The following is a 12,949-nucleotide window of genomic DNA, read 5'->3' as shown; positions in this document are numbered from 1 at the left end:
TCATCAAGTTTGTTTTTGCCTCCAGGGTTAAGCAAAAAAAAAAAAAAAAACTGTCTGTGGAGTTATTTCCAAAAATGAGAGCAAGCCAGAAAATATTTCCAGCTGCAAATAGAATCATTGGGCTATGTCATAGTTGATCAAAAGCACATCAGTTGTAAATGCATATTGTAGATTGCAGACTGTGTAATTGGACAGTACAAACTTGACAACCTGGGTCAGTAAAGTTTCATACAGTTTCCCTGTGTTAATTAAGAACCCTGCTTTTGTTTCTTCTCTCTAGACACTGTTTCGTTACCATGTTAAAGCAATTTCAACTCAACTTGGGTGGAAAGATGAAGGAGAACAGACACAGAGGTACAGCAGGGACAAACACAATATACTGTAATCTAATCATCAGATTTTCATATTTCAGAAAACACATCAAATCTTTCCTTAGTCTCCTTTTCAACATACAGTCAGTGAACTTGACAACAGTAACAATATTACTGCTCTTAAACAAAGTCTTCCTCATTCTTTTATGCTAACTTACGTATTAACTTAACACCTGATGCAGAGAAGTGGTCCATGATCCTGTCATGTGACTATTGGATGTGTTTGTCAGGTTACTGAGGGAGACTGTGCTCAGCATTGCCTGTCAGATGGGAGATAAGGAGGCCCTGAATGAAGCCTCTCGCATTTTTGACCAGTGGATCAATGGAAGGTACAGAACATAAAACCCAACTCAAACTAAACATGTTGGTGAATAATTTGAACCAATACAATAACATTATGTAGGTTTATAATGTGTTTAATGAGCTGATATTTGTGCTGTAAAGTGATAACTGTTATATCATAATCAATCAGTCCTTATCACACACTTAATTGCTTATTCAATTTTCATTATATGCAATTACTGTTAAAGCTATCCAAACTCACAAATAACATTTTCATTCTGTAAAGTAAAATTAAAAAAATATACAAGAAAAGCATGAACAGAAAACAAACAAATTCAACATCAGAACCTTCATGAAGGTGGGTTTTATTGCAGGGCTGTTAGATTAGACTTTATTCATATATTTTTATCATGTAAGAGAGCTTATGTGTTTCACAGTAGATTATGCCAGTGGCTGGAGTAGGTCCAGGAGCTCTGCATGTAATGTAACTGGTAGCGTCACATTAAAATGTCTTGATCTTTTGGTCTCCAGAGACGTAGAAGTGAACCTAAGGCTGCTGGTTTATCGATATGGCATGAAGAACTCAGGCACAAAGGCAAAATGGGACATAATGTTCCAGAGGTACAAAGACACTTCTCTGGCTCAAGAAAAGGACAAGTTGCTGTATGGACTGGCATCTGTGGAGAATGTGGAACTTCTGGACAGGTAATCTAAAAATCTTATCTTTACAGAATGGTTGAGTTTATAACCCAACGAATGTTTTATTACATCATTTTGGCTGTGATGAGATCACACGTTTGGTTAGACTTGTACCGGGGTTGTAGTAAAGTGAAGCCATGATGTAATTATTTTTCTGGTGTACTGCAGCAATATGTGTCTTTGCTCAGTAACCACACCTCAAACACATATCTGTGTATTATTTGGCTTCACTCGGCTTAATCACCCAGACTTCCTCTAGGGAGAGATCTACAAATGAATGTCTTCTTAGTTTGGGCTGGGTGTTGGTGTGGTAAAGAGTTGCAGCCATCATCAGGAGTCCTGTTTTTTTTTTTTTAAAATGGAAAGACTGCTCCCATGTTGCTACTTAGAAGACACTTTTGGACTTTTCACTCTTAAAGGAACAGTCTCATATTTTGGGAAATACACTTTCCATCTCAGCCAGAGTCAGAAAAGGTCAAATTCAATTCAATAGAAAGAGATGAAACTGATATCTCATACATAAAGACATACAAATTTAGCATGCAGGTTCATTCTTGATAACCTTGGGCACACATATCTGTGATAAAATATTCACTCACTAGCTTTTTCTGGAGCTTTTGACCATATCACCTCAGCACATGGATCCTATGATATATGGAACTTCTACATCCTGATGATCTTTCCCTAATATACAATCACCTGTAATCATAAGACTAAAGTTCTGTGTTTGAGTCCCACATAAGTCTGTGAGATATGGTTGACAGCTCCACAAAAATGCAGAAAGTAAACCTTGAGTTTATATTATGTTATTACAGTGAGTTTACATTTAAGCAAGAGGAGAGGAGGTAGAGCACCTTGGAATTTAATAGAACCACTGTTTGTTTTTGTCTGGTAAGATGACTGCAATTTTTAAAAATCTTGCCTTGTGAAGTTTAAAAATCATAATGAGGAGTAGAGATGTTGAGGGAATAAACGTTTTTCTGTCCAACAGGCTGCTAGAGGCAACTAAAGATGAGAATGTGGTGAGGAGTCAGGATCTGTTCACTGTGGTGAGATATGTGTCCCTCAACCCACTGGGCCAGAGCATGGCCTGGGACTGGACCACACTCAACTGGGACTACCTGGTCAACAGGTCAGTGCATCAAGGTCTTTGAATTGACAGGGAGACTCAACAGGACTAGAAAAGGCTGACTCAGGCTGAGATATTTAACCAGCAAACATGCTGCAAAATATACTTCTTCTTAAGCCTTAATGTCTCCTTAATGGAACCGTGAATCTCCAAATTGCCACTGCATTGACACGTTACAAGAGGTGAACTTAACTATAAAGAATCATGTCGTATGAATGTATTGGTCTTTTTTTTTAATGCATGACTTTCTAAACTTTACTACAGTTTTCTTGAATCTATTTAGTGGCTATAAAGAAACAGCTTAAAAACGCCTCCAGTGGTTCCATTTCAACTGTGATTTAAAATAAAGAGCCAGTTAGTTATAATGTTAAATGGTAGCTTGTCCATCATCAGAAACCAGGGTGGTCATAGAGTAAAGCTTCTAGTGAGTGAGCAAGCAAAATACCTCCACAAGCCATATGAACTGTAACAAATGTGAAAAACCCAGCTGATTCATGAATGGACAGTTACAAGCAGCAACTCAGAAACTAAGAAGAAGTTACCACTGTTGTACTGGTCTCCCTTACCTCAACCTGAACTAGATATCTTCTCAGTGACTAATCAGAGAGTAATATTAAAGAAAAGAATGAATATGATTCAATCTCACACGCACTGCCCTGCTACCTGAGGTACTCAATGGATCACCAAATGTGGATTAATCCGCCACTGGAAATAGTCCTCAGTGAATATATTGTTTCCTCCTGTTTGAGTAATGTTTGTTAAAGTGGAAATAGACAACTTTTTTGTTTTAACTTATCATTATGAAGTAAATGTTGATTGTACAGTGTAATGGATATAGAATAATGACACCATTGGCATTTAGATTTGTTCACTATAAGCTTCGCTTTCACTATGCAATTCTGTCTGCCATTGGTCATGAGCTCCAGAGAAAATGAAGGCTTGATTTACAGCACAAAGGAAGTGCGTCAACCATTGCGCAACTAAAAGAGGAAGAGGATAGCTCTTTTGTTTTCCTAGCTATCCGTAGCTATATATATATAATTTGTTAGGTGTCCAACCTCTTTCTATTGTCTTATTGCTATATGATAAATGTGAAGTATTGCACAGGCAAATCTGATGACACACTACTTATATGCATACACTATGGTGGGGGGGGGGGGGCTTTAAAAACTACAGTGACCGGATGTTTTAGACATTTTTTAGAAAATTACAAAATTACAGAGCCTTAAAACTATATATTTGTGAGCTGTTTTAAAGATGTACCTCTTCAGTGGGAACCAATGGGCATGTCCTGGACCGATTTCTCCACTGAATGCAGAGATTATTATCATTCGCACATCCAGTGCTTGTCAAAGTAGGCTTCATTGACAATTTTAATTTGTTTTGGGAACGTTTTTCCTTTTTACAGATAGACTGTATCCATCCTAAGAAGCTGGGTAGCAGCAGGCTGACTGTTTACTCCATAACCCCCCACCTGTACCTCTTCCATTATGGTGCCACCTCAGAGAGCTGTTTATTGTGAGAACTCTCCCTGCTGGCCCAACCTGTCATTAACCCCTTGAGCTGCTGATCGCCCCATTCAGACTATTATGGCAGACAGGTTTTCCCGTCCACATCACAGTGTCAAAGCTGTAAACAAAAACATGTTCTCTTACATAAAACATAGTGTCCATGCTTCCTCTTCACCTGCCACCCTGTATAATCTGGCTCTTCTAAATGTGAGGTTTCTCTTGGATAAGTCTTTCATTGTACATGATTTTATCTCCCACCTGGTGGATATGATTTTATCCACCCACCTAGATTTCCTATTTTTGACTGAAACATGGCTGAAACCTGGTAAACACAGTCAGCTCTTGGAAATATGCCCCCCTGAGTATGACTTTTACAGCCCAGTGGCTGTGGGGGAGGCTTAGCTCTCATTTTCAGAAACTGCCATAAATGCACTCCCATTGGTACTAATGATTATTCCAGCTTTGAAATCTTGATGTTTAAAACCGGTGGTTCATGTCCAGTACTGTGTGTAGTTGTGTATCGCCCTAGGCTGGATGCCATTTTCCTCACTGAGTTCTCTGAGTTTTTATCTTCAGTTGTTGTGAATCATGACAAAATTTTAAACTCTGGTGATTTTAATTTTCATGTTGACCTCTCATCAAATGTTAGAGCCACTGAATTTCTGGGTATAATGGACCCTTTTAACTTTGTGCAACTTGTTTCCAGCCCAACCCATAGGTGTGGCCACATATTAGATTTAGTTTTCATGCTTGGTCTCACTATTGCCTCTCTGACTGTGGAGGAGATGGGGATCTCAGATCATCTGTGCGTCAGGTTTTCCACCATGTTCCATACTGTTCCCAAACCTCAATTACCTGCTTCTTACTCCCACACGATAAACTCTTCCACTGCCAGCAAATTCTCTGATGCTTATATAGCTTATTCCATATTCTGCAACAGAGCACAGAGAAGTTAATTATCTGGTTAAACTCAACTTGTGTATACATCTTAGACTTTGTTGCCCACTCAAAATCAGAAAACCTAAAACTTAAACTCAACCCTGGCTCAACGATGACACCCACGCTTTTAGGCAATTATGTAGGAAAGCAGAGAGAAAATGGAAAAAAGACAGACTTCAAGTCTCATATGTCATGATGAGAAGCTGTCTTGTCAATTATCAGCAATCCGTTAAAGCAGCGAGGGCAAAATACTTTGCTGACATTATTTCCAGAAATTCCCACTCTCCTACAGTATTATTTGACACAGTTAATACAGTCCTAAAACCTGCTGCTACTGCCTGCCCTGTGCCAACCCGTCACTTGTGATGAATTTCTAAACTTTTTCACAAGTAAAATTGATAACATCAGATCTGCTATTACACCTCCTGCTTATGAGCCGTCCGTCCTCCCTCCTTGCTCTGCTGTTCTAAGTAAGTTTAAGCCTGTGTCCCTTGCTCATATTAAAGACATAGTGTCTAACAGTAAACCGACTACTTGTTCCCTGGACATTATTCCCACATGCCTATTGAAGGAAGTGTTCAACACCATAGGTCCTACAATTTCACTCATCCTAAACAGTAGTCTAGCTAATGTTTCTGTTCTGTCTTGCTTTAACATGTGGTATACAATACTAACCTTGATGCAACTGTTCTAAATAATTTCTAAGTTGCCATTTTTATTTAAAGTCATGGAAAAATTGTCTATTTTCAGCTCTTATCCTTTTTAGAAAATAACATTATTGAGAAATTTCAGTCAGGCTTCAGGGCACGTCACAGCACGGAGTCAGCTCTACTTAAAGTCTCCAACAATCTACTGCTATCTCTTGACTCTGGTAAATGTGCCATACTCATTCTTCTAGACCTTAGCTCTGCCTTTGATACAGTTAACCATAATATTCTCCTGAACCGTCTCAAGCACCAGGTTGGTATCCAGGGTAGCGCCCTCCAGTGGCTTGCTTCTTACCTAACAGATAGATCTTTTTATGTCAAAACTGGAAACCTCTTCTCCTCGTCTGCTCCCATCACCTGTGGAGTACCTCAAGGCTCCATTTTAGGGTCTATATTATGCACCTTATACATGCTCCCTTTAAGCTCTATCTTCAAAAAATACAATACCTCCTACCATTGCTATGCAGATGACACCCAGCTATACCTCCCATTAGAACCTGGTGATAATAATAATAACCCAGTTAGGTCCCTCTATGACTGCTTCCAGCATATGAGATATTGGATGGCAAAGAACTGTCTTTAATTAAATGATAGTAAGACTGTAGTGGTCTTATTTGGTCCCTCAAATTCCACCAGGGGTATAACCAATCACTTAGGGCACCTGGTCCCAAACCTTTATGCCAATGCCAGAAATCTTGCTGTCATCTTCAATCTAGCATTAAGATTTGACAAACATATTAACACTGTTTTGAAAGGTTGTTTTTCCAGCTTATAAATACCACCAAACTCAAACCATTCCTCTCATTCAATGACCTGATGATTGTCACAAATGCCTTAATTTCCTCTCAGCTAGACTAATACAATGCTCTTTATTTGGGTATTAGCCAGTCATCCCTGTCTCAATTACAGCTGGTGCAGAATGCTGCTGCTAGACTACTAACTGGCAACCTGTATTGGCGTCCCTGCATTGGCTACCGGTCAAGTATAGGACTGAGTTCAAGGTTCTATTATTTGTTTTCAAAGCTTTACACAGTACATCCCCCCAGTACATCTCTGAGCTCCTCTGCCCCCTTTCTCACCCCAGATCTCTCAGATCCTCAGACCAGCTGCTCCTGGCTGTCCCTCAATTGAGGCTAAGGGGTAGGGGCGATTGTGCATTTGCAATAGCCACCCCAAAGATTTGGAACAGTTTACCATTGTCAGTTAAGTGTTCCCCCTGTGTAGATACTTTCAAGGCTAAACTTAAGACTCATGTGTTCTCAGTCCTTTGAGTGTCCTTAAGGTTTTATGTTTCACTTTTTACTCTTCCATTTTTTCCAATTGTTCCTTTATGGTTTTTTGTTTTTTTTGTATGCTCATGGAATAGTATTGTTATGTTTTCTCTACTGCTTTTTTGCTGTCTCCATGTTTTTTTAATTTTTGTTTTTAATTTGTTATTTTAGTGTACAGCACTTTGGTCAACTGTTTTTTTTTTTTTTTAATGTGCTTAAAACGTGATTGTTCCTCCTTTAGACTTTGACAGCAAGCTAACAAGTGTCATATGAACATTATATGGTGTGTTTAGTGGATAACTACCTTCTGTGCAGAATATGTTGGGTTAAACAGTAACATGTACACTACAGCACCATGTGATACTATGTCGACAGGTTTGAGGTCATTGCTGATAAGGACAAAAGGCAGAACAGCGTGTCTCATAAACATTGTTGTTCAGTGGACATGGATAAAGCCATTTCTTCATCCAGTAGAATCGTCCATAAAAAGTTAGATGGTGTTGTTATGAACAAGGAAGCTCTGACCTAATGTTACCTCTCAGTTGCTGCTTTACACAGAGACATTCCAAAGTCCAGAGCATGTTGTAGTGTGAACAGCTGTTCTCACTTTACTGAAAATGAACACACACAAAAAAATATACTGCTTGTATTTTCTCACAGTGCAGAATACGCTGAATTTCAAACAGCGTTCTGATTTATTGGACAGACAATGACGCCTTCAGAAAGATGATAGTGATGCTGTTGTTCTTGCTGTATTTTGCTGATCATGGTAATGCATTTTCTTTTTAACAGATACACCATCAATGATAGGAACCTTGGCCGCCTACTGACTCGAATCACAACCACCTACAACACAGAGCTCCAGCTGTGGAAGGTTAGGACTGGTCTTTTTTGGAATACAGTTAGACTATTTGAATTAAACTCATTAATTTTTATGAGTGTTTCTGAATCAGTTTGGGGCTGAAAAGTTGGTAGTGGTAACTTTGTCTTCACCATAACTTGCACAGTCGTACCAAACAAAAAATATGAATACTGATCAGCTCAGGCTACATCTGTTACAGTGGATTCCAACACGCAGGAAAATTATTTTAAAATATGGTTAAATATGTTGCTCTCTGCTGTGCTATCACCTGCATCAAAGCTTCAAAGATCTGCCAGAAGGTGTGTGTTTAGCTATATTTTGGTAAAACAATCATTCTAGTAAGTGTACTAATGGACAGTAGAGAATTGAATCTGCCACAGGGGGAGGTTGAGAAGTTTCTATGGACAATTTTCACATTGAGAAACCTTGGCAAATGTGTTTTTAGCACTGGTGAGCTAGGCGGTCACCCATAGAGTGCCATAAGATTGAGGGACAAATGTTTGTGATGTATTTAAGACTCTCAAACTACTTTTAGAAGTCTATCCCACTCATCCCTATGCCAATATTTAATTATTAATCCAGTGGTCGCACTGCAATTTAGACCTGAGGACATTCTAGAGCAGGGGTTCTCAACCTTTTATAACTTAAGGCTCATTTCTGATTGCTAAAAAAAATTCCAAGAACCACCTTCCCAAATAAATGAGAAAAAAACATAACATGACAAAAAAGGAGAAAAAAATAAACTGGGCTGTAAATATGTGTTATGCCACTGTCAGCTGTAATGACCAAAATATATATTCTGTTTACCCTCAGTGAGACACTTGGGCTTGCTTCTGGGAAACAATGACATCAGGTTGTTGTGGGATGAGTGAGGGGCTGACACGCAGAGTAGCATTCCAAGTTGCTTTCAGTTTGTTCCTTGTCTTTGATTTTGTGACAGTCACAATGGAAACCCCTGACTCACATGAATAGGTGGTGGTGAAAAGCAACAGAAATTTGATTGCCTGTTTTGACAGAGAGGGATACTGACTGGCAGCCAGTATCCAGAATGAAGCAAGAGCAACTTGTGTGAGCTGAAGCTTCAGACTGCTGTCTGCTGATAGTACACCAGTTCATTTGGGTATATTAGGCTGCTTATGTTCAAACATCATTATACTCATGCAAACATCATATTCTGAATATGGATAACAGGAATACTGTGCATGTATGTGTGCAGGCATGGCATCAACTTGAGTCATGTAGTTAATCAGTTAATAAAAGATATAATGATATAAGTTGTAGAGACTTTCACCCTGACATTAAAAGGACACTAAGGATGTCTCCAGATTGGGATCAGTTCAGACACTTAAGATGAATATAGTGTAGGCATCAGCTACACCAGATGTTTGCTCTGTGAAAGTAAACACAGGAACTAGCTGCCTGTAGCAGCATTATGCAACTGCATAGTGAACTACATCCCTGGCAGTTTGCATGCCGGTATGTTTACGTCTGAAGCTGTGGATAGCTCAGCGTCTGTTCCTGTGAGAAAAATAGTAACTAACTAGATGAAATAAAATGGTTCATGTGTAATTAGGAGGAAAATTAATTACACCAAATGAATCAGTCTTATATCAAAAAGTCATGAACTCTGAATATAGTGACCTCCATCTCTGTTGTAAAGGAACAGACAAATACAATGACTTGGCGATAAATCAAGCTATTTATTGAACTACTAAGGAATAGGCAGGAATAGGGAAAGTGAATGAATGAATTAATTAATTAATTAATGAATGAATGAATGGGTAAATTAAATGAACAGGTTATTGCCGATGGAATGAATGATTTAATGAATGAATGTCAAAACGAGTCAAAAGCACAATGAGGGACAAATACAGTAACTAACTAAAACCAATTTAATAATGTATTTAGAATTAGCTCTTTGCATCAACTCACAGACAAAAGCATGACAGATGATTTCTTACTATTTCGGTGGGTGATAAAAGGCTGATGATGAGGAGCTTCCTGGAAAGAGCCGAACAAGGTGAAGCAGAATCAGTGTGATCCTCGGGTCGCCAGGGTAACAGCCAGATGAGAAATGCTGCAGTTTCAGTGAAGCGCTCTGGTTCAGGATTTCTTCAGGAGAGTGAATCCAAAGCTGGGGAGGGCTCAGCATCGCTAAAGCCACATAGTAGACTAAACACGCTGTAGGGTTGTGTGCTTTGATCTTGATGCATTCAGAGGCAGGCTGGAGAGTTGAGGCTGAGCTCTGACTACCATAAGGGTCCTTGGAAAAGTCTTTTAGTTTAACTACGCAATAAAAATGGGGGATTACAACTTTAATAGATACTCAAATATCAAACAGCATGGCTTGGCTCATGGCTTAGGCATCTTTGCAGTCTTTTGCTTCTTAGTTGAGTCTCTTTCTGGAGCTCTCAGCTCTCAGCCATAGAAAAAAAGGACAATGGCCGAAATGCCAGGCCATCCCAGCTGGCAGGGCCGAGAAGAACACAGAAGAAGCAGCAGTGGTCAGCAAGCCAAAGAAAAAAAAAGAAAAAAGAAAAAAAAACAAAAGAAGAGCACCAGACAAAGAATTATAAGACCTCTCATAGTCTAGGAGGTGTGTTTTGGAAGAAATAGGATCCTTGGCGCTCTTTTATGATAATAATAATAATAATATTCTAATAATAGTTTCTTTGTTAATATCAAACAAATCAAATACAATAATATGTGTAACTTATAATTAACAGTTTCAAAGCAGTTTGAATTTCCATAATATCAAATTAATTAAATTGTTCTGAAACACAATAAAAGTTAACATTGGTTACATAAGTCAAGATACATATATATTTACACATTCCTGTGGCATCAGACCATTTCAGACAGTTATTGTGCATAAAAAGGGAGCAACTCAAAGGAATGTGGCTTCTCCCAAAATTTACAACTTAAGAGATAGTTGGCTAGCAGAAGAAAGGAGGATGGCCCATCCTGGTTGGTACAGTCATTAATTTCCAAAACTGTCAATTTTCTCTCCATGACTGCTAATGAGAAGGCTGGGTTTTTAGTTCTGTCCAATGTTTCCTTGACATCCTAATGCCTTGAGGTCAGAGGTCATTGTGTGTGTGTAAGCTCTTGCATCCATGCAGACAGGCTGTTAAATTAAAATATCATAATGTTTCTGAAAGAATTAAACTTTTCCTTTGTTCCTGTCTTTGTTCTCCTATACTTATGACATGACACAGATAAAAGGTTGACTGAATTAAAATATCATAAAAATATTTAGAAATAAAAAGACCAAACCAGAGACAGACTTGCTAATTGGTGTATATGGCACTGATATGCTCCAGTATTTTAAAGTATTTAAAATTTTTACAGTATTTTGAAAACTACTGCTGGTAAGAACATTTCTTGCACCTTCTGATGGCCAGAAGGGGGACAAATGTTTTAATGTAGTGTTGTTGCAGGTAGAGGTTGACAGTTCATATTCATGCTTCTTGTAACATATTTCTACCCCCTGGTCTTGTAGATGGAAAATTTCTTCAGACTGACTCCAGATGCTGGTGCTGGGGAGATGCCAAGGCAGCAGGCGCTGGAGACTGTGAGGAACAACATTGAATGGATCAAGAGGAATGAGGACGAGATCAAAGGGTGGCTGCACAGCAATGTTGCTTAAGACTGCACTGATGCAGAGCAGGAGCATTCACAACCCCCTGTAGATACTCCCATTCAGTACACAGGGTGAGGTTGAGTTTGTATTCTTTTTAAGGGCCACAGGAGGGGGCTGCTGATCTGAATCAACATTGGAAAAGAGAACAATCAGAACAAATCAAACACAAAACAAATGGTGACAGTGATGGCCTTTTCTTTTGCTCTACTAACTAATTTTCTGTTCATTTCTGCAGTCATGCTCATGACTAGGATATTTATATATTATTCAGCCCCTACTTCTCCATGTACTTTACACATTTTATTATTGTTTCGTCAATATATTTTTGTAAAATTTTAACTTATAAAGGAAATCTGAATTATTTTGTTATCAACAGGTCACGAATGCAAATATTTGTATGATACACTCTTTTGAATTGAATTAAATTGACTTTCAATCTCCGGTGTTTGAATCCTCATGAGCAGCTGTGGACTGTATCATGGTGCAGGTATATTATGCACTTTGGAAGTGACATTTTGTTCAGTGAGGATTTTCCTTCACCTGGGCAGCCGACATGATCATAAAATGAGAGCCCTGTATTTTTTTCATTTGTACACAATGTCTCAACAAAATGCAAATGTTGGATGTTGGAAATGAGAAGTTGAATGAATACATTTTTACTAAAATTACTTTGTGTCATTGTCTTTTCATTTTATTCTTGCCTCACTAGTAGTAAAACCTAAAGTAAGACTCACTGGCCTGTAGTTTCACAGCAGTACAGCTGATAACACTGCAGCATGGTGTGTTTTCCCATTGCTGTGGGTGTTTTATAAATACTCTGCCTACATTCCCACACCATCTGGAGAGCTTCTGGACAGGATACACTGAGGAACACAACCTATACTATACTGATACTCTGGCTGAAGTAAACTCAACAGAAGATATGCTACTACATTATATATTAAAGTCCCCCTTCACTCAGACGTGTGTATTTCTTCTTGTTCCTTCAGTTGGATGTTGTTCTCTTCTCTGTGCAAAATGATGTATGCACAGAGTTTGTTTCACATTCATCTACTGAAAGAGGAAAGTTTATCTGAGCTCAACTTAGATCTCAGTTTAACACATGTACCTATGAACACGATTTGTGACATCAACTAGTTTGGAGCCAATCGTAGTCCATATGCAACTTACACATGTGTGATGTGGAAACTAGAAGCCTCCAGTGCACAAACACTGAGCATGGAGTGAGGTAGGAGACATCTTGTGTCTACAAGTTCAACTTTTGAAATGAAAAATATTTAGATATTCATAGATTCTGCACTCTTCAAGGGAGAGGAGACACAAATTATTATTTAAAGAGTATTTTTATATATCTTAAAAAAGGAGGGGATATATATAATAAATGTATAATAACAGAGTACATAAACAGTACTGATGACAATAAACATTTTAAGGTTTAGTAACTTAAAAGTCATCCAATATGAGTATTATAGAAATATTATACGCCTGAAATGATAAAGTGAACTAATGCTTTGGAATTTTTTTCATCATTTTGC

General features: G+C 38.4%; 1 protein-coding gene across 1 annotated transcript in view; it reads left to right on the top strand.

The window, feature by feature from the left end:
- The window catches only part of LOC122998833 (glutamyl aminopeptidase), a 29,935-nt gene extending 17,853 nt beyond the window's left edge, over nucleotides 1-12,082 (top strand). Inside the window, exons 15-20 of the mRNA XM_044375866.1 lie at nucleotides 281-354; nucleotides 602-700; nucleotides 1,185-1,358; nucleotides 2,344-2,484; nucleotides 7,702-7,783; nucleotides 11,274-12,082. Coding sequence (XP_044231801.1) covers nucleotides 281-354; nucleotides 602-700; nucleotides 1,185-1,358; nucleotides 2,344-2,484; nucleotides 7,702-7,783; nucleotides 11,274-11,420 — 717 coding nt within the window. The 3' untranslated portion in view covers nucleotides 11,421-12,082. The remainder of the gene's footprint in view (nucleotides 1-280; nucleotides 355-601; nucleotides 701-1,184; nucleotides 1,359-2,343; nucleotides 2,485-7,701; nucleotides 7,784-11,273) is intronic.
- The last annotated feature ends 867 nt before the right edge of the window (nucleotides 12,083-12,949 follow it).

Source organism: Thunnus albacares, chromosome 15 (genome assembly GCF_914725855.1).
Source record: "Thunnus albacares chromosome 15, fThuAlb1.1, whole genome shotgun sequence".
In the NCBI taxonomy this organism is placed as follows: Eukaryota; Metazoa; Chordata; class Actinopteri; order Scombriformes; family Scombridae; genus Thunnus; species Thunnus albacares.
This window is presented reverse-complemented; position numbering and strand designations above follow the sequence as displayed.